The 25448-nt window shown below is 42.0% G+C and overlaps 1 protein-coding gene across 3 annotated transcripts in view; it reads left to right on the top strand.

Moving 5' to 3' along the window:
* The window catches only part of LEKR1 (leucine, glutamate and lysine rich 1), a 74591-nt gene that overhangs the window by 4830 nt on the left and 44313 nt on the right, over positions 1 to 25448 (top strand). For 2 of the 3 annotated variants that reach the window (XM_034439147.3, XM_034439149.3), the window contains exons 1-2: positions 22433 to 22671; positions 24156 to 24249. In XM_034439147.3, the coding sequence (XP_034295038.2) occupies positions 24202 to 24249 (48 nt within the window). In that variant the 5' untranslated portion in view covers positions 22433 to 22671; positions 24156 to 24201. Of the gene's footprint in view, positions 1 to 22432; positions 22672 to 24155; positions 24250 to 25448 lie in introns of those variants that run through there. The other variant, XM_034439148.2, reaches the window with a different exon arrangement.

The raw sequence follows: 25448 nt of genomic DNA, 5'->3' as shown, positions 1-25448 counted from the left end.
TTAACACTTCATGTGATCTTGATTCTATCCCTCTGTTAATGCACCTTAGGACTACATTGGTTTTGTCGACTGCAGCACACTGCTGGCTCATATTTAAGCGGTTGCCCACTAGGACTCCAAGATACCTCTTGTAGTTGCTGCTATTGAGTCACCTACCATCTATTCTATACCTGTGCTTTGGGTTTTTCTTGTCTAAATGTAAAACCTTACTTTTCTCACCATTGAATTTCATTTTGTTAGATGGGACCCAGTGTTCAAATTCAAGAAATTTGAATTTCTCAGTCCTTTTCCCAGTATAATTCCAGATGACTATTATCAAGCTACATTAATATTTGGAAGCTACAACGGTGAACGGTGCTACATGTATTTACAGCATATCACAGAAGAGGAAACCTGTGGTGGGCATTGTTTGCCCTAAGATTGGCATTGTTTAGACTTACTACTCAATGACATTTGGACAGGTCAACAATCTTTGTTTCACTACATTTAGGCTCATCAAAGGATTTACATTCTTTATTGTCCAAAATTGCTAATTTCTACTTGGTGACGTTGTATGGTTATGTCTTTGCTGCATCAGCACTTTTTAAAAAGTTCTTCCAGCGGCCATAAAGGAGTTTGGAAAGTTGCTCTTCATTTCCCATCTCCTCCTTTTTTTAAAAAAAATGTTTATCGTCTTGGACTGTTTTTAAAAACTGGGATGGAGTAATTGGTGCCATACTAGAGGGACTGCCTCTTTTTCACACCTTCCCCTATACTGGGGAGAATATGACAGCTCCTGAGAAGACAGAGAAGGGAATTCCTAGAGCAGTTCCACTTTTGCATCATGTCCTTCTTGAAATCAGCTTCATGGTAAGTAATTTTCATGAAGTAGGGGATTGTTAGTTGAATCCTAAAGAACACTAAATCTACTTGGGGGTAAGTCCTTCTGGGATAGTTAAATAGGTTATTTGTGTGAGAGATGGCACAACACACGACTCAATTAAACGTTCTGCATAAACAGGAAATAAAAGACTGAGCAGAAGAAAACAAACACACAGCACTTCAAGACCTTCTTTTCCTTTGTAAGAATTATTTGCTGTCATTGTATTATTATTTAGCTTGACACAACTGTAAATCTAGATCTTCCAGACTCCCAACCCATGCCTTATTAACTTGGCAATAGGTTCATAGACACAACTTGGCTAGTATGAATGAATACCCTGTAGATGAGAATGAAGAATGACCTAAGATTTGCCTTTGGCTCCAGGATCTAAACCTGTGATGGCGAACCTATTGCGTGCCAGAGGTGGCATGCAAAGCCCTCTCTACTGGCATGTGCGCCATTGCCCCAGCTCAGATCTTTGTTGGGTTTCTTTCGTGAACTTCTGTTTCCCTGCAAACGACGAAACAAAAGCTCACAAAAGAAAAAGATCTGTTGCCGAGCTGCCGGTGTTGGGATGCCCCGCCTCCCGCCGGCCAGCTGGTCTTTGGGTCTCTGTTGAGCATGTGATTGTGCGCATGTGCAAACTGCATGCTTGCACACGGGCAGTTTGAGCACTCAGTGTCCACAAGGTTTGCCATTACTATCTAAACTAAAGAGCATCAGGTTGTAGACAGCTTTTTGTAGTGCCACCACTCAGTGGGGGGTTTCATTTACCTTTGCTACTGATTTGCTTGCTCGCGTGCGCACCACTTCTGCACATGCACAGAGCGTATTTAATGACATCTGGGCAGGTGGGCGGAGCCTCCCGTTGCCACTACTGGTTCGCCTGAACTGGGGCGAACTGGTAGAAACCCACCATTGCCACCACTGTATAATAACATAACAAATTTGGGAGAAAGTTTTGTAAATTATCCAGATACATCAATACTGGGGCTTTTTGGCGAAGCCCAGTGGAACTGCATCATCCATTAGTGATTTCTAGCTGGAGCCACCTTCCCAAAATGGCACCTTGTATGTATCTTGAAACTATAACTCCCAAGAATCTTGCCAGCACAGGACTGTAATTCATAACTCCTGGAAGACTATTCTAGATTTTCTTATGCAGAAGCTGTAGTATATAACTACTGGAATTCACAACATCAGTTTCTTCACCTACTTATGATAAACTATTCTCATCCCATTATGGTCAACAGCTAAGAGTTTAGAAACAGTTTCTGTTTCCAGTAATTAAAATGTTTCATCAACATTAATGGCAGAAGCCTGGTCATGTTGCAATATACATTGTCACAAATCCAAACAGAGATTAATTTGAATTTTTAAAAAAATCCTTAATCCAGAACATTGTATTCTTAGAGAACATAATAAATAGCATTACTGTAAAATGAAACCGCTTTGCTATTTTATCTGTAGTTTGGTTAAAAGGGGGGATAATCTGGAATACTCAAGTCAAACCTTTGTATCCCTAAAATCTACCAATGAGAGAGATGGATAATTACAGTTCCTGCCTAGGAAAAAGCCTTTTGTATCTTCAGTGCAAAATCCTACATTCTAGACCTTTCTACTTTCTACAAAATCCTACTTTCTAGTTTGATTGCGATCAACTCTAATACACAGCTTGCTAAATTCGGCGTCGTTCTATATTGTTAAGTATTCAAGTTAAAGAGTTTTATGGAAACGGAGGTTGCCCACAAGTTGCAAAACCGACGTGGAGCTCAGGGGTCGTGAGGGACGAAGCCACGGTTATTTCCTCAACTCTTTTCCTATTAAAACGCTCAGTGAGTTGCCTGCATAATAAAAGACGGGTCTGGGACGAGGGCGGGGGGGGTGGGAAGACAGGAGAAGGTCAGGAGGGGAAAATATTTTGCGTGAGGCACAGCGACCCTGGCAGCAGCTTCTTGCAACCTGCGTGTCGGTGTGGCTGCACGCGCTCACTTCGTTTCTCTGCGGGCTGCTGTCACCGCCTCGCCTCCCATCCCGCCTCCTTCCCACCCCCCGTTTGCAACCTCTCACGTTTTACACTCTGCTCTATACCGATCCGCAACCGCTTTGAGTCACAGTTCCCCGGGCGAGGGTGGTTCCCCCGCTCCCTTTGGGTTCAATTTGGCGGGGGGGGGGGGGAGAAAAAGAAAGCCGAGCTCTCAAAGCGCCGCTCGCGCGCGTAATGACTCGATCCCTCAGACTTAGACGGCGGGAAAGAGGCAGGCGGGCTTTGTTCTCCGCCCCTCCTCCTCCTCCTCCTCCTCCTCTCATCCGGCAGCGCTGCCGGCTGGCTGCTGCGTGACAAGCCCCATTTCCCAACCCCACCGCTGCGGTTATTTAAACCGAACTGGCTGCCGAGCTGCACGACACCCTTCGCCTGAACTCCGCACGGCGATAGCGTGAGAAGAGCCAAGGCTGCATGGAGGGGGGGACTTGTCCCCAGCGTCCCTCTCTCGCGTCCCCCCGTGCTCTCTGCCCTCGGTCCCCTCCTCCTCCTCCTCCTCCTCCTCCTCCTCCCCGAAAGCGGCTTCTCGTGCGAGGCTCACGCGGGAGGAACATATGTTCAAAGGGCAACATCAAACGCAGAGATGGCAGGAGCGCCTTTGTTTCCTAATGCCGATCAAAGAGAGCCCGGCGTTTCCCTCCTTCCCTCCCTTCTCTCTTAATGCATTCAAGGCTCCGAATTACTTAAGGGAAGCCTGCCCGGGTGGTGGGAATGGTGGTGGTGGTAAGAACAACAAAATAATTATGATAATGCTGCTCAATTTGTGACCTGGTTTCTTTGCACGCCATCTGGCTAAACAGCATTTAAGGCGTCGAGGCCTGCTTGCAATTAACCAGCGTCTTGCCGCAATCGGATACTTTCGGCGAAAGTTGCCCTCGAGTTAATTCGGGAAGCACCGTCTGCTTGCAACTCCAGCCCCGCCTTGCTTGCCTAAACACTACTCACCATTCAGTGCCTCCTCTCTACCCCACCCCCGGCAATTTTATGCCATGGTTAAACGCCAGCAAATTTGCAGGCCAACCCAAGGCATGCCTGTTGGGAAATGAATCTCGTTTATTTCAATTCTCCAGAAAGCAAGTAGAATCAGTTTGGATAAATCATTTCAGCCCAGGAGGATCCCCTATCTATTCCAATCAGGGGGTCTCCTTTTTTTTTAATACATCCCCTAGTTGGAGGAGAGAGAGAAGCAGAAATTGATTCCTGGGGGAAGTGGGGAGGGGGTGGATTCCAAAACATCAGCTTAAGTCAACATGGACACAATTATGACTGATAGTCCACAAGCATCTGGAATTCGTAAGATTTTCCACCCTTGTTCTAAAGGGAATTCCAGGAATATTATCCATCTTGAGACAGAAATCCTGCTTTCTGAATTAGCGTTTTCTAAAGCTTCAGGCAGCTGATTTTAACCTTTTGAGAGTATATAGCTTTCCTGCGTAATACCACATGAACTTTCACCTTGTAAAACTGTACAAGTGCTAAGCAGCACTTTAAAGCGATGATTTATTAAAGGGACCTGCAAAACAGGGAAGGAGGAAAGGGCCTGAAAATATGAGATAATCTAGTCCTGTTACCTAGGATTTTATGGTAGGAGAATGTGCAGACTGCTATCAATGTGCAGAAATATTAGGCAATCCACATTCATAAACTGAAATGTTACAATAAATGTGTATATCTTTTAGGAGGAGTTATATGGTTGAATCAATTTCACTGCAGAAAAAGAGGAAGTTGAACAGAAGGATTTTATCGCTGTTGTCCGGGCATTTTTTATGTTTTTACATGGCAGTAAATGCTTTACTTTTCCACTGGCAGAAATGCAGGAATGATGGACCATATGCTGTTTCTGTGTATTTGATCTTGCTTTAAATGGCAGATACAAATCTCCCAATCTCATATAAAAGCAACAGGTGTGCACACATACACAAAGCTTACGTGGAGTTTTGTGTTTCCCTTTAGTTGCTATGTAAGTTAAAGTAATAACCATATAAAGGGGGGGGGGATAAAACAGGAGCAGGTGGCCTTATCTTTGAGCTAAAATTAAAGTGTTGCAGTAATAAAATGTGTATGCCTAAGATCAAATGTGTATGTCCATTCATCTAGGGATGCTTTCCATAAAATAATATTTCAGTTTTGGATCATCTTTAATTCTATGTCCCTATGAGAAGGACATAATGAGAAGTTGAGGCACTCTGTGTTGATATACTGAGATGTGCTGAAACAGTGCCATAGTCCTTGACTTACAGTCAATTGCTTAGAAACTGTTTAAAGTTACAACATACTCAAAAAAGGTACTTATGTCCTGGATTTGAAGTCCGCCATCCATGTCCCCCCCCCAGTCACATGATAGCATTTCTGGTGCTTGGCAACCAACTTACATTTACAACTATTTGCAGAATTCTGCAGTCACATAACCACAATTTACTTGCAAAGAATGGGTTTGCTTAATAACTGCTATGTTCGCTTAATGACTGGATTCACTTAATGACCATGGTTTGCTTAACTGCCACAAAAAAAAGTTGCAAATCTGGGTTGGTCATGTGAGAACTGGCTTAATGATCAGAACAATTTATGACCATAGTTCCAGGTTCAATTACAGTCACAAGTCAAGGACTACCTGTTACAGAAAATCCACTGTTAATATTTAGCATTTTAGTTTACTTAAAATAGGATTAATGCTGCAATCCTACACATATGCCCAGAGGAAAATTTCACTAACCTCATTAAACTTCCTCCTAAATAATCATAGGATTATAAATTTCAATCTTATTGTAATTAATCTGCAATAGGTCCCTCCGACTTCAATGGATCATACTTCTGGATAAAATATAGGATACTGTAAAATACATGATGCATTAACCAAATTACGTACAAACCTTTTGACAGCCACAGAAATGTAATTCTAGTTAAAAACTAGGTGTGATTGTCACCCAATCAGCTGTATTGGGATGCTACTAAAGAGGAGAAAGTGGCCAAATCTGATTTGAGCCATGTAAATAACATTAAAACATTTATAAATGTTAAAAAGATCTGTGTTCGAATATAAATGGCTGGGCCATCTAACCATTGAAGCACAGCATCGGGTATATGAAAAAAAAAATCAGATAGTGGACAGGTATATGCCCTCCGCTTACAGCCTGTCACAATGTGATTTACAGTTTGACATGGGTCAAACTGCAGTCACACTGAGGGGAGGATACTATGCCCCATTTATACAAAGAGTCCATGCAGACGCCATTTGAGGTGCAAATCCTATTCAGGATTGTCCATTGCTGGTATGATAGTTCAAAGCCTGGCACCATTTTTTGTGAGGCCATTTATGTATCTTCCTATGTCCGGGCATTCAGCAACCCTTCTGGTTTTCCACTGGGAAATGATGTTAAAGTTATTGAACAGATGCTGTGCAAGTGCCAGTGGGGGCTCCCTAGAGTTGAACCTTCCAGCTGATAAATGTGAAAGGTCGGTGTGCACCAGTGTGAGTGAGTTGTTCATATTTTTTTTTATTTTTATTAAAATGAAAGCATGCCTTAGAACAAGGGTGGGCAAATATGTCCCCTTTATGACCTGTAGACTTCAACTTCCAGAATTCTTGAGCCAGCTAGGCTGTCTCAGGAATTCTGGGAGTTGAAGTCCACAGGTTGTAAAAGGGCCACAGTTGCCTACCCTTGCCTTAGAAGACACTATATATCATGTGTAACAGTGGTGGGTTGCCCCCGGTTCGCACCGGTTCTATAGAACCGGTAGTAAAATAGGTGGGTGGCTACGCCCACTGACCCTGACCCCGATGTCAGAAGAAGAGCGCACACATGAGCAAAGCGAGAGCGTGCACGCGGCCCCATTGCGAACCAGTAGTAAAGTAGACCCCACCCCTGATGTGTAAAGTAGGAAAAAAGCTGCTGCCTGCAAAGAATATTGTAACAATAATAATTCAATAATATTTTATCCAGAAATGCAAAAAAATAAAAAACAAAAACTACAGGAATATTCATGATTGATTGACCGATTGGCCAGGGTGGCACAGTGGTTAGAATGCAGTACTGCAGGCTACTTCTGCTGCCGGCTGCCTGCAGTTTAGCAGTTCAAATCTCACCAGGCTCAAGATTGACTCAGCCTTCAATCCTTCTGAGGTGGGTAAAATGAGGACTCAAATTGTTGGGGGCAATATGCTGACTCTGTAAACCACTTGGAGAGGGTTGTAAAGCACTGTAAAGCAGTATATATAAGTACTATTGCTATTTTTATAATTCTGCCAAACTCTACAAGATTCTGGGTGGTTTATAACATTAAAAGTAGGAAAACCTAACACAATGAAAACCCAAGCCATGCATGAGTAGAAGACAAAGATTTAAAAAAATCTACAGGGGCCCAGCATATACCCTACTGCACAATTTGGGGCAGCAGTCAGGTTATGAAGGAGCTTTTAATATCAGGGTAGGAGCCCTACAGATCTTTTGAGTAAATACGATTCCAGATGGCATGCCCCATAGGTCCTGAAAAGACGGCATTAATTGAAGGGCTGTGGACTTTGCCAGATCTTATAGGACGGGCAGAACCATAGCAGACGGGGCTTCCTCAAATAACTAGGCCCTATGCCATCATCCAGTGTGGAAGTCAAGTTTGTTCTGTTCTGTGCTGGACAGTAATGCTGACAGGAACATTTTGAGAGCAAAGGAGCTCTCTCTGTTGAACCAATGCAGATCAGGTTTTGTAAGCTGTTATTAAAAGTCATCTGGAGCAGAGGTCTCCAACCTTGGCAACTTTAAGACTTGCAAAGTCTTAAGACTAAGCAAAGCTGGCTGAGGAATTCTGGGAGTTGAAGTCCACAAGTCTTAAAGTTGCCACGGTTGGAGACTCCTGATCTGGAGAGCAGGCCTTTGGGAAGCCAGTAATGCTGCTGGTATTACAAATATTCAAATGCTGGACAGAGTATTAGGATCAAATGCAACATAGATGAAAGGTTAAAAGAACACCAGGGAAGTCAATGAATACTGTCCGTATATGAGGGACTTTGATTAGAGACCTCCGTTTTTGTAATGTATTTCATAATGGAATGTATTTCATTATGTCAGGAATATCTGCTTTGTTGCCCCATGTAAAAACCTCTGAGCTTATAATACTGAGCTGGGAATTTTCTTTTTATTGCTCTGAAATTCATTTTAAATTTATTTCATTTTTGAAAGAAAAAAAATGTGCCGTTTCTCATTTTAGACTCTTTTTATACTGGTTGGGTTTACTTAGTACTGAACCAGTGAAAGGCTTGTTTGGCTTTGCTTGATTATGTTGATAAATAACTTGAACAAAAAGTCACTGAATTTAAGACACAGAGTTTGAATCTATTATTGCCCTTGCCTGACTTCAACTGAATTAACACAAAAGACATGGTAAATCTACCACAGTCCCTCATCAGGAAATCAGAATTAGAGCCTTTAGAATACATACAAGTGGCCAGACCCTGCACATACAGGCAGTCCTTGAATTACAACTATTCACTTAGTGACCATTCAAAGTTACGACCGCAGTGAAAAAAAATCACTTATAATAAGTCCTCACACTTGCAACCGTCACAGCACTGCCACAGTCAAATGATCAATTTTTTCGTGATTGACAACTGGCATGTTGCACTGAAAATGTTGCAGTGTCCCAGGGTCATGGATTGCCAGCTGTGACTTTTGCATCTGGCTTCTGACAAACAAAAGACAGTGGGAGAGGCCAGATTCGCTTAACAACCTCATGATTCGCTTAACAATCCTGGCAAATAAAAATCATGACATTGGGTCAGACTCACTTAACAATTGCCTTGCTTAGCATCAGAAATTCTGGCCCCAATTGTAGTTGTAAGTCGAGGACTACCTGTGCTATATTTTCCCGGTGCGGATCCATTTTTGAAATAACCAATAATCAAAATGCTGAGAATCAAAAACCATTTTGGATTGTTTGTACTCAAAGCAGTAAAGTTTATTTATTTATTTAGCGTATGGCCATCTGAAACAAAATTGTGAGCTTCCATACACACTCCAGTTCCTGGGTTGTCGGCTTCAATGGTTAAAAAAAACGAAGAAGAAAACCTTACATCAATGCAGGATGCAGTGAGAAAGTGGGAGCTTAAAGGAAAACATTGCCTCCAGCTATCGGAGGGATTTTGGCACCTCCAGCAAAACAGATTCTAAGGGCTTCTTCTTCCTTCTCTCTGCCTCCTCCTCTCCCCTGCTGCTGCAAATCCCTTTGGGAGATCAAAGGGGTTTGGTCCACAATACTTTTGCCAAGTTCAGGATTAACCAAGTCATAGGGCCAGCTTTTAGTTCCGCACGCAAAGCTCTCAGCAGCCTGTCTCCAAGCCGGGTGGAGGGGGTGGGGTGGATGTGTGCTGTCATCTGAACTGAATGTGCAAAGTAAAGCTGAAAAATAAATAATGTGGGCAGTAATACAATAGACGAGGACAGTCGCTGATGTGCACAGGATGGCTGAAGGGAGAACCTGCTGTAGGAATCGGATTGCCACCCTGCATTAAGAAACATGTGTGACTTGGAGGAATGCCTGGAGCTTTAAGAGCAAGCTGTTATCTTGGCCACAGAGGGGAATGTTAGCAGCCAAAAGGAGGGCTCGGCTGGAAGTCACAGCTGATCAGAAAGTGTTTCCCTCAAACTTGAAATAAATAGGAATGAGAACCAGTTTCCAGTAATGAGGATGAAGGAAATATTCCCCGCATAAAAGCTAAGGGGCATTCTCTTTTCTATTTCACTCCACTGATTCCCAAAGCATCTTTGGACTACTTGGAGTTCTTTAAGTGGTGTAGCATCACTGCTTTGCATGCCAGCTTTGTCAACATTATTTAAATACACAATTTTCTTCAGAAGTGAGAGAAATAACTTGAGTCTTTATACATCTCCTTATGCAACTAATAAGCCACAGGGCAATTTTGGATAGTCGTGATCAACTTCATCCACGGAATTAATATAAGCTTCTTATAAAGAAAGAGGAAAAAAGTCTGGATAGCGAACACTGCGATATCTGGTGAGAAGAGAGAACTGGAAGAAATCGTGAAGTATGAAGACCTGCAAATAGAAGTAGTATAACTGTGGCAAAAGGAAAAAAAAAGTTGTACTAATAGGTAGTTTGGGCGTAATCCCCAAAACATCTGGCACACCACTGGAACAGCATCGGCATTGACAAACTCACTGTCGGTCAATTGTAAAAAGCAGTTTTGTTTGGAACAGCTTACGTCCTGTGACAATTCCTTTATTATTATTAAACAACCATGTCTGCCTGTCCCAGGTCCTCGGGAAGGACTTGATTGATGGACAAAAATGCAAATCTAATTTAAACATCTGGCTGACTGTGCAACCAACCATATTAATAACAATTTGTTAAACTTGTATGCTGCGCAACTCTCAATGAGACAGGGAAGCTCACAACAAACAAATTAAATCAAAGATAAAGAAATAAAAAATGGCAAGTGTGATGAAGCCAAAGGCCTGGGTGAAGAGTCAGCTTTTCGAAACAACAGCAGAGTGGGAGCCATCTGGATCTAGGCAGGAACCTCGTTCCTCAGAGCTCTACGTAATTCATTGTTCATAGGTTGTGCCCTTGTCAGGAAACTTGTTTTATCATTCTCTAGCTCAGGATTTCTATGCAACTGCAGTCCAACTGATAACAGAGGGAACAGATCCAAGAAGAAAACATTAAGAGTCTGACTATGCTGAAAAGCTTTTCAGTCTTTCTGCAGCTCACAGCTTGATATGTTGCTGTGCAATTTGATTAAAAGGGGACTTAGACAAACAGAGCTTTATAAAAATCACAGATTTACTAAAAATTAATTATCTTTAAAATGCAAGCAAAAATAAGTACATATAAATTACTAGATAAATACTATTCCATCCAATTACGGTAGAACCACAGCCCTTAATACTTTGAACATTCAGCTAACATTGTTTCCCTTTCCCCCCCTCTGATCCTCATACCGATTCAACTTCTGTTCCTAATCACAGAGCTGAATCTTCTATAGATTAGTTGCAGCCTCTAAATTCACCCCCCTTTTTTTATCTGCACTTGACAAAACACAAAACACAAAGGGGGAGATTGCATAGTAAGAACATAATTAAAGTTGTTCATAAAATCAATGCAAATCAGTTTAATGAAATTCATTTAGCAAAAACATGCACCTTTCCTAGCATTAATGCAATTTATGTATTAAAAAGATTAAAGCATGCTCAATCTTTTAACCTAAAGTCTGTAAGTATCAGATAGATCTGGGCAGCTGGCCATTATTATTCATAAATGTGCAAGGACTTAGTTTTGATTTTGTTAGAAGAATTTCCTTGGTCCAATTTTCTGTGCCAGGTCACAAATAAACACAAATGGGCAGCTGCTGGAAGTAAGAGTAGTGTATTCATTCAACCACATACAATGGTTGAAGGTAGCCTACATCATTAGGGGTCTACTAGTAGAGGTATATATAATGACAAGTGGGCTTTGATGTTTAGATATGTAGATTGAGGTGCTCCTGCCTCCTGCTTTGATCATGAGGTATTGAATATTTCTTTTATCCGGAAGGAAGATCCACCCTAGGTGTGAATTATTATAAGGGGTCTGGCATCTTCCCTTATCTTGAGGGGATGCCTGTTTTTTTTGATGGAGCTAGTGCGGGGGTGAAATACAGCAGGTTCTGACAGATTCTGGAGAACTGGTAGTGGAAATTTTGAGTAGTTCGGAGAATCAGTAGCAGAAATTTTGAGTAGTTCGGAGAACCGGCAAGTACCACCTCTGGCTGGTCCCAGAATGGGAAGGGAATGGGGATTTTGCAGTATCCTTCCCCCAGGAATGCGGATTTTGTAGTATCCTTCTCCTGCCATGCCCACCAAGCCACACTATGCCCACCAAGCCACGCCCACAGAACCAGTAGTAAAACAATTTGAATTTCACCGAGCTAGTGAGGTGCTAGTCTAAATGTTAGGATTGTATGTTCATTCTGAGGCTTGCTGGCAGTTCAGAGGGCTGAATAAGGGGGAGTGTGGGCAAATCAGATGCTTTTAACTTCCAACCTTCTTTTCTATATTCTTTTCTGTTTCAATTCTAACGTTTTTGTAACATTCCCCCCTTGTGCAGGACTAAGATATTGAATTCTGTGCATTGATAAAAAGATTTCTAAAAGTTCTGATAGCCATGCCTTTGATCAATTTGGATCATCATAAGGGGGGCTTTGCCTTTGATTTGTGGTGGTCCATCTTTAGGAGGTACGGGAGGCATTCCCAGATCTGCCCTAGCTAGGTGGGTGTACGTTGGACAGAGGAGGAGAAAAATATTGTTATTGCCTCCCAAATTCCACGATGAAAGATGCTTTCTTGGGAGAAAGAGACCGATCATTGTATTGAAACAGAAAGCGATTTCTTAGTATTGGCTATTGCTTAGCATGTACCAAGCCATGTTCTCAGATAGACCATACCAGTCCATGGAGACTCTATCAAACATTATCAAACCTTGTTTTTCCTCCCCACCTTCCACCCTTATCAGATGTAATGTTAAGGGATAAAGATGTGATGTTAAGTTAATTCTCATGAAAGCTACAAGGCTATAAAGGTAAAACACATGTTAAAAAGTCACATACTCCTTTTTCCCCTCTCACCAGCCAGCATTGAGCCAACCATTCTGGAATGCTTTTGTATATAGGCAGATGATATGCAAATCACTCTTGTGGGGCAGCACAGCAGGTAAAGCAATGGGGCAGCTGGGAAGACAAAAGATATGTCACCCCGCCCTCACCGCTAAGTCCTTTTATAGAAGCAACTACCTTTTCCTAACTGTAGCAGCTTTAGGAAAAGACTCTGAGCTTTATTTTGAAAAGGGGCTTAAAGCCCAGTTAATTATCACTTTTGTACTAGAGCGGGAAGCAAGCTTCCTGCAACTCCTCCAAGTCTGGCAGACTACAAAAAAATAAAAATAAAAATACATCAGGATTCTTGGTTCCGGAAAACTAAAACCCCAAAAACCATAAGGGAAGTAGGAAACTGTTCATAACATTTTCCTGGGAAAAAAACAACAACAGCTGGGGTTTCTCCCCTGATGTTTCTTATATTATTAAGTCCATCTTGACTCCTAGGAACTAGGAGCAGCAGTCCCTGCAGTCTTCTTGGTAACATTTTCAGAAGTGGCCTGCTAGTGTCTCTTGTCAGTGCAGAGGTGGCCTGCCAGGGCTGAGAGAGGACGACTGGGCCAAAAACAACCAGCTGGATTTCATAGCTAAGGCAGAACTTGAACCCACAGTCTCATGCTTTCTAGCCTGGTGTCTTAACCATTAGACTAAACTGGCTCTCCTTAAAAAAAAAACCCTTTGTCTTCTTTTCTTGACCTCAAGAAAAAGGACACCACATTTAGTACACCCATTTAGCAATAACTTGTCACCTCTTTTGCAGTAGCAAGAAGTTCCAAGTGCACATACTTTTATTAGATTTTAAATTGCATTACATAGAAGCATGACAAACTTTATACCCTTGGTCCTTTGGCTAGAACCAAAATGCAAAACAACAACAAATCACTCAGATCCTGACACACAACAAACCACAACACACGCAGCAACAACCCTTCTTCCGCTCCTCCCCATATCCCATTCACGTACAGCCAACAGTCATAAACTTTCTTACGAAGCATATACTCTAAAAATCAAGTATAATATTCCATCAGTTGTTCTCAGCTGCTTTCCCTGGGTCTTTTCCACACAAAGAGGGGCTACCTCCCCCTCTCCCTCCCAACTCTAGGCTTGGTTTTTTATAAGTCAACAGAGGCCACTCATCAGCGACCGTCTTTCCTCCCTCCCCATATTCTCCCTCTGTGAGAGGCTGCACAGATTCAGTCAATAGGTTCTCCAGTCCAGCTGGGAAAGCCACCAAATCGGGCCATTCTCATGGGGCCCACATTGAGACATCCAACCATCCTGGTACTTATCTCTGAGCATACTTTTTCTCCTCTTTTGCCTGATTCATCCCTCTGTTAGTATTCGCCTCACAGCACCAATTGTTTCCATTTAAACCTTAGAATTTGCAGAACGGATACCAAAGAAGGAGAACATCGAGAGGCACATGAACCTTAATAAAGCTTAGAAAAGGTTTATTAAGAAATTGCCTCAAAATACCTACAATATCAGGAGGACGTGACCCCAATGCTGGGGAGGGCCCATGCCCTCCAGTTCTCTAGAGGGAACTGAAGAAGTTTCTTGGATAAGCAACAAAACAAGCCTTTTGAAAAGTACCTTTGGGACAACCACGACCTGGATGATTGAGAATCTCCATGTAGAGAGGGGCTTTCAACTCCCAACATTCTTTCCTATGTTCTTTTCTATTTAAATTCTATCGTTTTTCTAACAATTTAAACAAGGGCTCTTAGAACAATGCAAGAAGGATGCCTCTTTTGTTTTTCCCTTTCCAAGATAATAAAATCTAGTCCCCATACCAAATAAAGTGGGACCTTCTTATTGAATTGAGTGTTGCATTTAGGTAGAATTGTCAAAAATACAATGAAATACCCCCCCCCCCCAAATTGGGTAGAAATTCAACAGATGTAGAGATGCACTGCAACAATACACAGTAGAAAAAGTAACTATGTTGAATTTCAGCCAACCATGGCTGAAGTGACAGCTCCCTGATTTTTCTTGGGTAACTAAACATGGGGACTAGAAAAAAGAATTGTGGAACATAACATTAACTCAGCTCTTCTGTTGTACTTCATCCTTAATGTGAGCTTTTCTGCTATGGCCAAGCATGATGTGTGAATCTAATTATGGCTTATTCAATAAACTATGATTAAAGTGCCAGTGAACCCAGTCATTGTAGAACTCCCTCTGGAAACACTCTTGATTGGATTTGCACGTGTAACAAGCTGGATGGAGACTGCATCAAGTCAGCTTAATCAATGTGTACAAGCAGTCTGTGTTGTGCTGAAAGTGTTGTTTTTTCCCAGTCAGAAAAACGAAACTAAACACAGGTAGAAATTTAAGCCGACCTGATTTATTCTACCCTTTCGCCTTCGAATGCAGCTGTAGATCAGGTTAGCTACGCCTGTGCATCTTTTGATACTGCACCCTAACATTTCTATATAATGCCGTGACTCGAAAGCCTCGTCACACAATTTAGCCTTTTCAACGTCAACTCCGTCCTCTTCGATCGTGATCCATCATCAGAGGAGTGACCTCTTTCTTTCTTTCTTTCTTTCTTTCTTTCTTTCTTTCTTTCTTTCTTTCTTTCTTTCTTTCTTTTTCTTTTTTCTTTCTTCCTTCCTTCCTTTCTTTCTTTCTTTCCTTCCTTCCTTTTCTTTCTTTATCCCTCCCTCCCTCCCTCTCTCCCTCTCTCTCTCCCTCCCTCCCTCCCTCTCTCTCTCTCTCTCTCTCTCTCTCTCTCTCTCTGCCGCCTCCCACTTTCGAGTCGTGCCCTGCGGTACAATTGCGCTCTCTTCCTTTCCAGGGCGTCCTGTGCGCCCTGCTTTGAGGCCGCGTCTCCAAAGGGAAGCAGATCGTGACAACTATCGCTTGCAGCGTCAGCCACTTCCCTCCCTGGGTTGAATCACACCGTGCGAAGCTGCGCCGGAGATCCCCGGGGAAGGCAACCCTCAAATCGCTTTGCCTGCCTTGACACGCACAAGGAAGGCGGAGCCGGAGCCAAAGCGCCCGCGGTTTCCGTGCTGGACCTTGACTCCTTCAGTACCTCGCGTGTACGACTGGCACGCAATACCAGCTGCTCCTGCCTTCTAAGCGCCCGGGCTTGCGTGCTGCGGCGGGATCAGCGGGTTTGACGCTGCAGAGCGCACGCACTTCGCCGCTCCCCTCCCTGTCCTAGTGACCCCGCCGTCATCTTCCCGTTGCTATCGCCGAGCTGCTTTGCAGGTTTCGCGCTTGGCAGGAGATACCTAATTGCTAATCCAAGGCGGGGCAGTTTGGGGACGAGCAGGGAACGTTCGTCCTGGGAGCGCTGCAAGAAACTGGAACGCGGAGTCTCGGCGGTTTATCGGAAGGCGGAGTTGTTTTGACCAGATCTCACCTCTCGTAAGCGGCAGCATAAAAATACCCTTGGCTGCCTTGGGCCCCCGAAGGGTGAACGTGTAAAGGATGTGCGCCCCCCGAGTGTCCCTACAGAATCTGGGCTTTTCATTGTACATTTAAGCAGTTCTTCAGTTGTTATTATCTTTATTCATTGAATATGAAACTCAAGTCAACTGAACGTTCAAAAATGCCTCACAAATACCATCGACTGGTGCTAATGGTTGATACTGGTTGCTGCCAGCGTCCTAGGTTGTTGTTATTGTTGTTGTTGTTATTTTAAAAATATCACCTACCTCCGCCTGGTGAAGTTTTGAAGGTCACTACAAGATTTGTTTTAACTCTCTATCTTCCAGGATATTTCAGAATGACAAACTGACACAATGATTCCAGGATTAAATGCATTCTTCAAAGTGGAAGGAGCCCCCCCCCTTCCTCACTTTGCCTCCTTCCACAAAAGTAAAATGGATTTTTCTCAAAGAATGGAAGCCTATATTAGGGGTGGGCAAATGTGGCCCTGGGAGTTGAAGTCCACAGGTTGTAAAAGGGCCACATTTGCCCACCCCTGGCCTATATCATTGGGATCCTAAACAATGTGTGCACAATGCAACTATTCTGCAGGGACCTGCTTTGAAAACCACTCAGAAACCACAAGCATTTTAGGCATAATATTTCTTGATTTCAATTTGCAGCCCCCCCCCACTCATCCCAATAAGCTGTCTCCCTTCCCCCTACCTCAATATCACTAGAAACCAACATTTTAGGTCTAAGATGCTGTGATCGGAAACGGGTCAATGCTGCTTTTCCCTTCACTGCCCTGTATAATCTGCATGCATTTTCTATGCTTTGCACTAGCATAGTGCTTTGCAGTAGAAAGAAGTACAAAAGTAAAAAAATTATATGAGGATCTTTCGTCATCTTTTCCTTCCCACTTTGGTTTTTCACTAGAGAACTGCTTTGGCGTCAGCGGTTCTTTTGTCAAGTCTGGGAAAAGTAATTGTGGTGACTTACTGATGACGTACATTCAAACCAGGTTGGCTTGGTTTGTAATTACCTTGGAAGGATCAGTGCCTTAAGCATATTATTTTTTCATAGTATCATGGAGTTCCACTGACTGGCTGGAAACAGTAAACCATGAATTAGTCACAGAGTGAATCAACTACTTGATGCTTCCCAACCTAATGGGTTGAGGCCAACTCCCAGAATTTTTCAGACTGATGGCTCAAATTTGATAGGCACCAGATAGAGGAAAGATAAGTTATTATATAGCGAATACCAGCAGAAGGCTATTTGATCCTTGCTTAAAATCACAACGGATTTTAACTGGCTACTGTGGGAATTAGATGTTGGATTAGATAGACCCACTAATATTGGACTAGGACTGGAACAGCTCAGGTTCAGATCCCCATTTATCTGAAGAATTAACTTTGAGCCAGTGTCCCAAAGGTGCTTTTTCAGAAGGCAACTGGACTTCCTTATTTTTTCTTTGAAGGCGTTTTGCTTCTCATACAAGAAGCTTCTTCAGTTCTGACAGGATAGTTTTCCCCTTCTGAAAAAGCACCTTTGGGACAACCATGACCTGGATGACAGAGAATCTGTACAGACTTTGAGCCAATGGTTATCTCATAGCCCCATGATGGCGAACCTATGGCACGCGTGCCACAGGTGGCACGCGGAGCCATATCGATGGGCACGCGAACATTGCCCTAGCTAAGCTGCAGCACACGTGCGCGCATGCCAACTGATTTTCGGATCTTCTGGGCCCACTGGAAGTTGGCAAATGGGCCGTTTCCGGTCTCCGGAGGGCCTCCAAGGGGGTAGGGAAGGCCGTTTTCACCCTCCCCAGGCTCCTAGAAAGCCTCAGGAGTCTGGGAAGGGCAAAAAATGGGCCCACCGTGCCATCATATGCCAAAAATGGGGAGAGCACGGGTGTGTGTGTGCGTGTATGCGTGGGGGGGTGGTGGGTTGCATTGAATTGGTGTGGGTACGTGCACGCACGACCCCTGCTTTTGGCATGCAATGGCAAAAAGGTTAGCCGTCACTGTCATAGCCTCATAGAGTTACTGTAGTGAGAGAATGGGAGAAGGGAGATGAGATAGGAGGGGGAAATCATGGCTTAGTTTCTTGAAGAAGACAGAATAGAAAATAAATAAATCCAGAGGGCTTCCTCTTACATTTTAAAGTATTTATATTAGAGTCATGATTTAGAAAGATTGGGACACGATATTTTTTTTTCCACTATGTTTTAGAACATATGACTATTCAGCAGAGACTTCTCTTTCTACGTCCTACACAGGGCTAATAAAATAGTGTGCTCATGTGTTGTGTATTGAGAACAGCATTATATAGTCCCTGTGAAATATTTAATTTCCCTGAAGGCTTTTTGCAATTCTGAATGGAGCAGATGTTTGATCAAGAGTTGTTTTATATAATCAGTTTTTAAAAATAAGAAAATCAGCAACAGACTTTATCTCTAATAAATTATGAACTGAACATTGTAAAAAATTATCACAATCACTGTATTCATTGTGGAATTATTTTACAGAAGTAGGCTTACAGGAACAGTGCAACTTGCTTTGTTCTGAGTAGATCTGCCAAACCGATTCGTTTAACCATGGGTTATTGACAACCGCAACTGGATAAAGCCTTAGACCAAGGTCACAAATCACAGTGGCTGAGTTAGCATAATATGCGAAGTGAAATCCAAACTAATCCACTTAGCACAGTGTGCAAATCCAGCTACTAAATCAGGCCATTGGTCCATGGAGTATATCAATGCTATCTACACTGACTATCAGCGTGATTTCCAACTCTAGGTGGGACATTCACGCTATTTCTAATATACCAGGGGCAGCATTTTCATATCATCTGATTGAAATGCACTGTGTGCATTTGAAATCAGTTCACAGACTGAGCTCCCATTCCTTAAGATTACAGAAATCAATTGACCTACATTTCTATCTGAACCATTATGATGGTGTTTATAAAGAAAGACTGAACCACATGCCCAGTTCTTTGCCCATGAAAGTTGTTGGGTGGGGGGCAAGCCAGTTGAGGTTTTTTTCACCGAAATCTATGACAACTTCATCTCTTTTGTCAACAAAACAGTTCTGTTTAAAAGGGTGCTGTAAGAGCAAGGCGGGCTTGAACAAAAAAACAGGATGTCATCAAGTCTTATCCTTGGTAGGATAGTAAAGACTCGTCACTCAGATGAAAGGAAAGCATAATCATGGGGGAGGGGGGGGTTAATTCCATGGGAAGGAGTCACAACAGAAATGCTTATTCTCAGGATTATCCTCTGTGTTGTATTTTGTTCTGAGTGAGCTTTCAGCCAGGGCTGGATGAGCAAAAGCAGTTCAAGTACAGGGTAAACAGATGTCCTAGTTTAGAGGCACTGAGCTAGCTGTAACAGACAGCTCCTGGGTCACAGAGTTCTAGTGAAATCAGGCTTGCGTGTTGATTTCAGTAACCTCAAATAATCAGGTGATGCCTCTTTTTCCTGGCCTTTCCTCCTATTGTAACTGAAAGCGCTGTGCCTGCTCAAAGCCCAGATCACCAATTTTAAATGGAGACATGGCAGACGCTGTGGATTCCAAAAGTACATACCGGGACATTACAGTCTTATTAGACTGCACAGAATATCCTGAAAACCAGGAGAGATGACAGCATGCCTGACCCAAAAGTTAACAAAAGTAAAAAAATAAATAAAAATGTTATAATTAGGCTTCATTCTCATTCGATGGCTTTTTGGTTCATTGCAATTCAGTGCTTGAATGGCATCTGAGCAACTGGGGATTGTGACTGGGGATGGCTACTATGAAGAATAAAAAGGGACCCCAACCTGAAGGCCTTTTTTGGAACAACTACAATTAGTCCTCGATTTACTACAGTTTATTTAGTGACCATTCAAAGTTAGAATGGCACTGAAAAAAGTGACTTACGACCATTTTTCACTTACGACCATTATGGCATCCCCATGGTCATGTGATCAAAATTCAGACGCCTGGCAACTGATTTGTATTTATGACGTTTCCCGTGGGCATGTGGTCACCTTTTATGACCTTCTGACAAGCAAAGTCAATGGAGAAGCCAGATTCACTTAATAATTGTGTAACTAACTTAGCTGCAGTGATTCACTTAACAACTGTGGCAAGAATGCTTGTTAAAATGGGCCAAACCTCACTTAATAACTGTTTCAGCAACAGAAATTTTGGGCTCAGTTGTAATTGTAAATTGAGGACTACTGTGTTTCTCCAAAAAGACGACCCATCTTGAAAAGAAGCCCTATCACGTTTTTGAGCACATGCAATCAAATTAAGCCCCACCCACAAAATTAGCCCTAATTAAGACCCCGCCCGCCCTGGGGTGCAGGGGGTGGGGCAAGGCACACAGGTAAAAAATAAGCTAGGATGGGGATGGGGCGGTGGAGCTGCCCTACTTACCCAGGTCTCGCACACCCCGACACCTGCCTCGCCTTCTGCGGCTGCTTGCTGCCACTCGCATGCATCGCCCTGGCCTCCATTTCGCTTTCAGATGCCTGCCGAAAGCCAATAACAGAGCTCTGGATCGCAGAAGAAGTGGGCCAGCAGCAAGCTCCTGCTCCGCGGGCCTCTCGGTGCCACAGCCACGGGGTGAGTCAATAATTAGAACTCTCCAAAAAGAAGATGCTTGGTTTTACAATGTTGATAAGCCCCCTTAGATAAGCACTTTCATATTAAGGAACGCAAGAGCTCTAGCTAGAATGGATTTACACTTTTCATTATGCTGCACCTTGTTTCTGGCTTAGCACATTTGTGTCAGCCCAGACATAGTCTTGTAAATTCTGGTTCATAATATGCTACATGAACTCAGCCAATTGTGGCTTATGTGGAGCATAGCTTATGTGCAAATTAAATATTACTGGTATTTACTTTGCAATGTCTCATGACACAACACCCCAAAACGGTTTTTTAAAATTGCAAATTGAGGGAAAATGAATGTTCTTTGAAGGCTTATCTGAAGCTCTTAAATAGAACAAAAAAAAGTAAGTGCATGCAGTTCCTGAAAAAAAAAAGTTCTTTACAATCAATTATTACCTCCAAATACATTGTGGATAAGGCAAACATGGTCTGCAGCAATCGTGAGCAGCTTTATGGGAGCCGTTTTGTTTTTTTACTAGACAATTGACTTCTACCAATTAAAGTAGTTCAGGGCAGAATCAGTATTATTAATCATGCACTACACACTAAGGGTGAACAATACTTGGCCTTCTAAATGTTTAGCTACAACTCTCATCAACCCAGTCAAAAGGCCCAAGGATGACAATGTTGGGTGTTCTTCAACAACATGTGGAAGGCAACAAGATGTTTACCCTACATCTGAAAGTATATGCAAGTTGACATGTCAATTTGCAGAGATACTTAGCAATATTTTAAAGCTATTCTCAGAGCTGAATACCATCATTTACAGAGCAAAACCAAATGAGACACACATTTTCACCACATATAATGAATATAGTCACACTACAAATAATCCTCGACTTACAACAGTTCACTTAGTGACCGTTCAATGTTACAATGGCACTGAAAAATGACTTATGACTGTTTTTCACACTTATGACCACTGCAGCATCCCCATGGTCACATGATTTATATTCGAATGCTTGACAAGTGGTTCACATTTATGACCATTGCAGTGTCCCGAAGTCATGTGATCCCCTTTTGCAACTATCTGACAAGCAAAATCAATGGGGAAACCTGATTCACTTAACAACCGTTCCTAATTTGACAACTGCAACGATTCATTTAACAAACGTGACAAGAAATGTCGTAAAATGGGGAAAAACTCACTTAACAAATTTCTCACTTAGCAACATAAATTTTGGGCTCAATTGTGGTCGTAAATTGAGGACTACCTGTATCTAGTAAAATTGTTATACTGTCTTTGAAGGCTGAAAGGACCTCATTTCTCTGTGCCATAAATCAACTATGTGAGGATATAATGGTTATAAAAGAGTTTTCATTTTATTTAAGCATAACATAAATTGCCAATATATTTTATGTATAATTAAAATAGAAACTGTGCAATATAATTTCATCCTGAAAAAATTGACTTTACTATCACTTTCTGAAAGTATAAACAATTATACTTTAACTCTCTGGACAGTTATATTGTTGCTTTAAACAAGGGATTGGATTGAATGGCCTAATGACCGTTTCCTCTTCGATAGTTCAACAACACAATTCAATGTCAAGGACAGCATGAAGAAGTTATATGAGGGTCAGAAAGTATCCCCAGTACTATTTGTTTCTTTTTAATAAAGAGATTCAGTCTTATAATTTTTATTGTTTTCTTCTGAATTAAAAGTTCCATTCGCTTTACACTCCTGCACATATATTCCTATTCAAAGTCTGCTGGCCAGATTTGAATTCCAAAGGAAGTCATGTGCAATATAGAATTATTTTATGCTGGCTGAGCAAAGCTGGCTGAGGAATTCTGGGAGTTGAAGTCCACAAGTCTTAAAGTTGCCAAGGTTAGAGACCCCTGTTCTACCGTACAAATGCCTGAATTGAGCCGTCCCGGGAAAGAACCCGGAAGAGAAACGCCGAGCTCAGAAGAAATAACTTCCGATCTTCGCGTCTGCCCTACTTCCGGGAGTTCGCCGGCCATGCTTAGTTGGTTGCTATGGAAACGAAGAAGCGGAGAGACTCCTGGGTGGGGCGTTGACAACACTGCGCGGCTGTCGTGGCTGCCCGCGGTGTTTTGCTTTTGGGGGTGAGTTCGCGTGGGTCCTTTTCCCGCTGGTGTCCGTTGCCTTTCACCCCGCGCTCTAAACCCGCCAACACCCCCCGGGCTGAATATACGAGGCCGCGGTGTATCTGGCTCCCTTGCGCGCCTTTGAACCCTGACTTGAGTCAGGTCATTATTTCTCCACCCGTGACTGTCTGTGGAGATGCTCGGTCACCCGTGTCATCCTTGTCTCTCAAAGTTGTCCCCCCCCCCCCAAAAAAAAGGCAACTGGGCTGTCTTACTGTCTTTTTCCTCAAGGGAAAAAACAAAACAAAAACAGTACACTTGCCTTTTGAAAAAGCACCTTTGAGCCCACCCGTGACTGTTAAAGGTTTCCACGGGGGGGATTCTTCCCCGCTTCTTCTACTCCGAGATCTTTTAAAACAGAATGGCCAAAGGCCGAGTCTCTGTAAAAGGAAAGGGCGCGTTTCAGCTTTATGGGGAAAAAAACTTGATAGCTCTTTGGCTGGACCTGCGAGGCTTCATCATTAGGACCAAACATAATTTCATGCTTAAGCCAGGTATACTGTGTTCAGTACATTCCCATATTAAACTAAACAAGTTGTTATATCAGAAAAAGAGTTCAGATTGGTTTGTCGCAGCATGCTCTTTATAAACCTTGCAAAGCAATATGTTCTTTTTAAAATGCTGACTAACTGTTTAAATAATCTGTTTCAAAGTTCAAGCAGGGTGACTGGTCTGTAGTTAACATGGTCCTTTTGCTCCTGTTTGAGAAAAGTTACTTGTAAAGGCAAGGGATAAAAAAAAACCTTTGCTTTTCTTCAGTCTTCTGCACATTCTTCATGATTTCCCCAAGAACAAAGAAAGAGGATCCAAGGCAGAAAATGATGGGCATGTTACTTGCAAAAAATGTTAGGATAGTAATATATGAAGCAAGAAAGAGAAGAGCTTCACAGTTTCTAGTTTAGTTTATTATCCTTGAGTAGGACCTGTGTTCTAATTGACCCAAGCAGAACCATTGACATAAGGAGGGAATGGCAATTCAGGTAAATAAAGATATTAACATTAATGAATTCAAGGTTCCAGAAGCCAACCAACTAATCTAAGAGTCATGAGGGAACATTGGATCCCTAACTTGTAAAAAAAAAAAAAAAAAAGTGTGCTTTGTCTGCCTGGCTTTCTTGTATCTTTAGGATAGTTCTTGGTACCCTTCTCCCACAGGAAATACTTTCTGTGTTCAATTTAAGAAATCCCTACCTTCTCTGATAGTCTGGAGATAGACCATTATGTCTCTACCACCTTTATTCCTTTTGCAGTTGTAACAGTCAGCCTATGTTTGTAGCATGTGTAATTCTTACCATCTTCAGGAAGGAAAACAAATGTGGCATTTAACCCTGCAGATAATGAGAAGATTTTTTTTTCTGGTTTATCACATGGACAGAAGAAAGAACTTCAGTATTCTAGAATCCCCTAATTCATTTTTATTTTGTGTGTTTATTTGTTAATAGGCTTTGTGACAGTCCTCTGATAATTCTTTAAAAAATATAGAAAGAAATGGATCGACATATTCCTGTGTATCCTTTGCCAGAAGAAATAAGAAAGGTATGATTTTGCAAGAAAAAAATCATTGGGTTTGGGGTTTGCAGCTATTATCAAGCCACAATTTTATCTATATTCCTGTTTAATGTTTTCCTTCTTTCTACTTAACTTTAATATTAGTATGTTTTTTTCTCATGTGCATTCTGCTATTCTTGAAAAAGTTGTTTTTTGAAGAAAAATGATTTTCTTTTCCTATATAAAAAATTTACATGCATATACACACATGCACACAAAAAATGAAAAATCTTGGGAGGGGAGGAATTTGGAAACAGACAGATATAACTTCCACTAAGAAAAATATGAATTTAAAGGGCTTGATAACTCTGGGAGGTTGGCTATACAGAAGGGTAGAATAGGTGTTGTGTCCATAAAATTACAGCAATGATTTTTTTTAGAGTGTGAAGTTTTTTTCAGAAAACATTCAAAAGTTTCAGATCACAGAATGAAACACAGACTGCAACAGATTTTGTGGAAAATAATAATAATAATAATAATAATAATAATAATAATAATAATAATAATAATAATAATAATATTGTTAATTATTATTCTTGTTAATAACAACAACAACAACAACAACAATTTTATTGTCATTGTACGTGTATACGCAGTATACCCATACAACGAAATTCACTTAACACCCAAAGATCAGGTCCAACACACATAACAATCCCCAAACACACCCCCACCCACCACAAATTCCCCACCCCTAAACCACCCAAGCATCTACACAACAGACCAAGTAATGCTGTCCAACAGCTCACTGATGGTGGCCCTTTAGTTCATTGTTGAGTACTCTGGGACAAAACTGTTCAGAAAATGTGTGGTCCGAGTTTTAATTGTTCTATATCTTCTGCCAGAAGGCAACAGTCCAAAAAGATTGTAAGCCGGATGGGGAGAGTCTCTGAGAATGTTATGCAACTTCCTCAAACAGCGAGATTCGAAGAGGTCGTTGAGGGCTGGAAGCTGGAGCTCGATGATATTCTGGGCAATTTTAATGATTCTCTGTAAAGCTTTTTTGTCCGCTACAGAACTGCTCCCATACCATGCAAGAATGCCATATGTCAGAAAACTCTCAATGGTGCTGTGATAGTAGGACAGAAGTAGATGCTGAGATAGATTTATCTTCCTGAGCATTCTCAGGAAGTACAGCCTCTTCTGTGCCTTCTTCACAAGCATGTGAACATAAATAAAATAAATAA

The sequence above is a fragment of the Pantherophis guttatus genome, chromosome 6 (assembly GCF_059756535.1).
Source record: "Pantherophis guttatus breed Tessera chromosome 6, ASM5975653v1, whole genome shotgun sequence".
NCBI classification, from domain to species: Eukaryota; Metazoa; Chordata; class Lepidosauria; order Squamata; family Colubridae; genus Pantherophis; species Pantherophis guttatus.
Note: the sequence above shows the minus strand (reverse complement) of the source record. Positions and strands in the feature narration are given on the sequence as shown.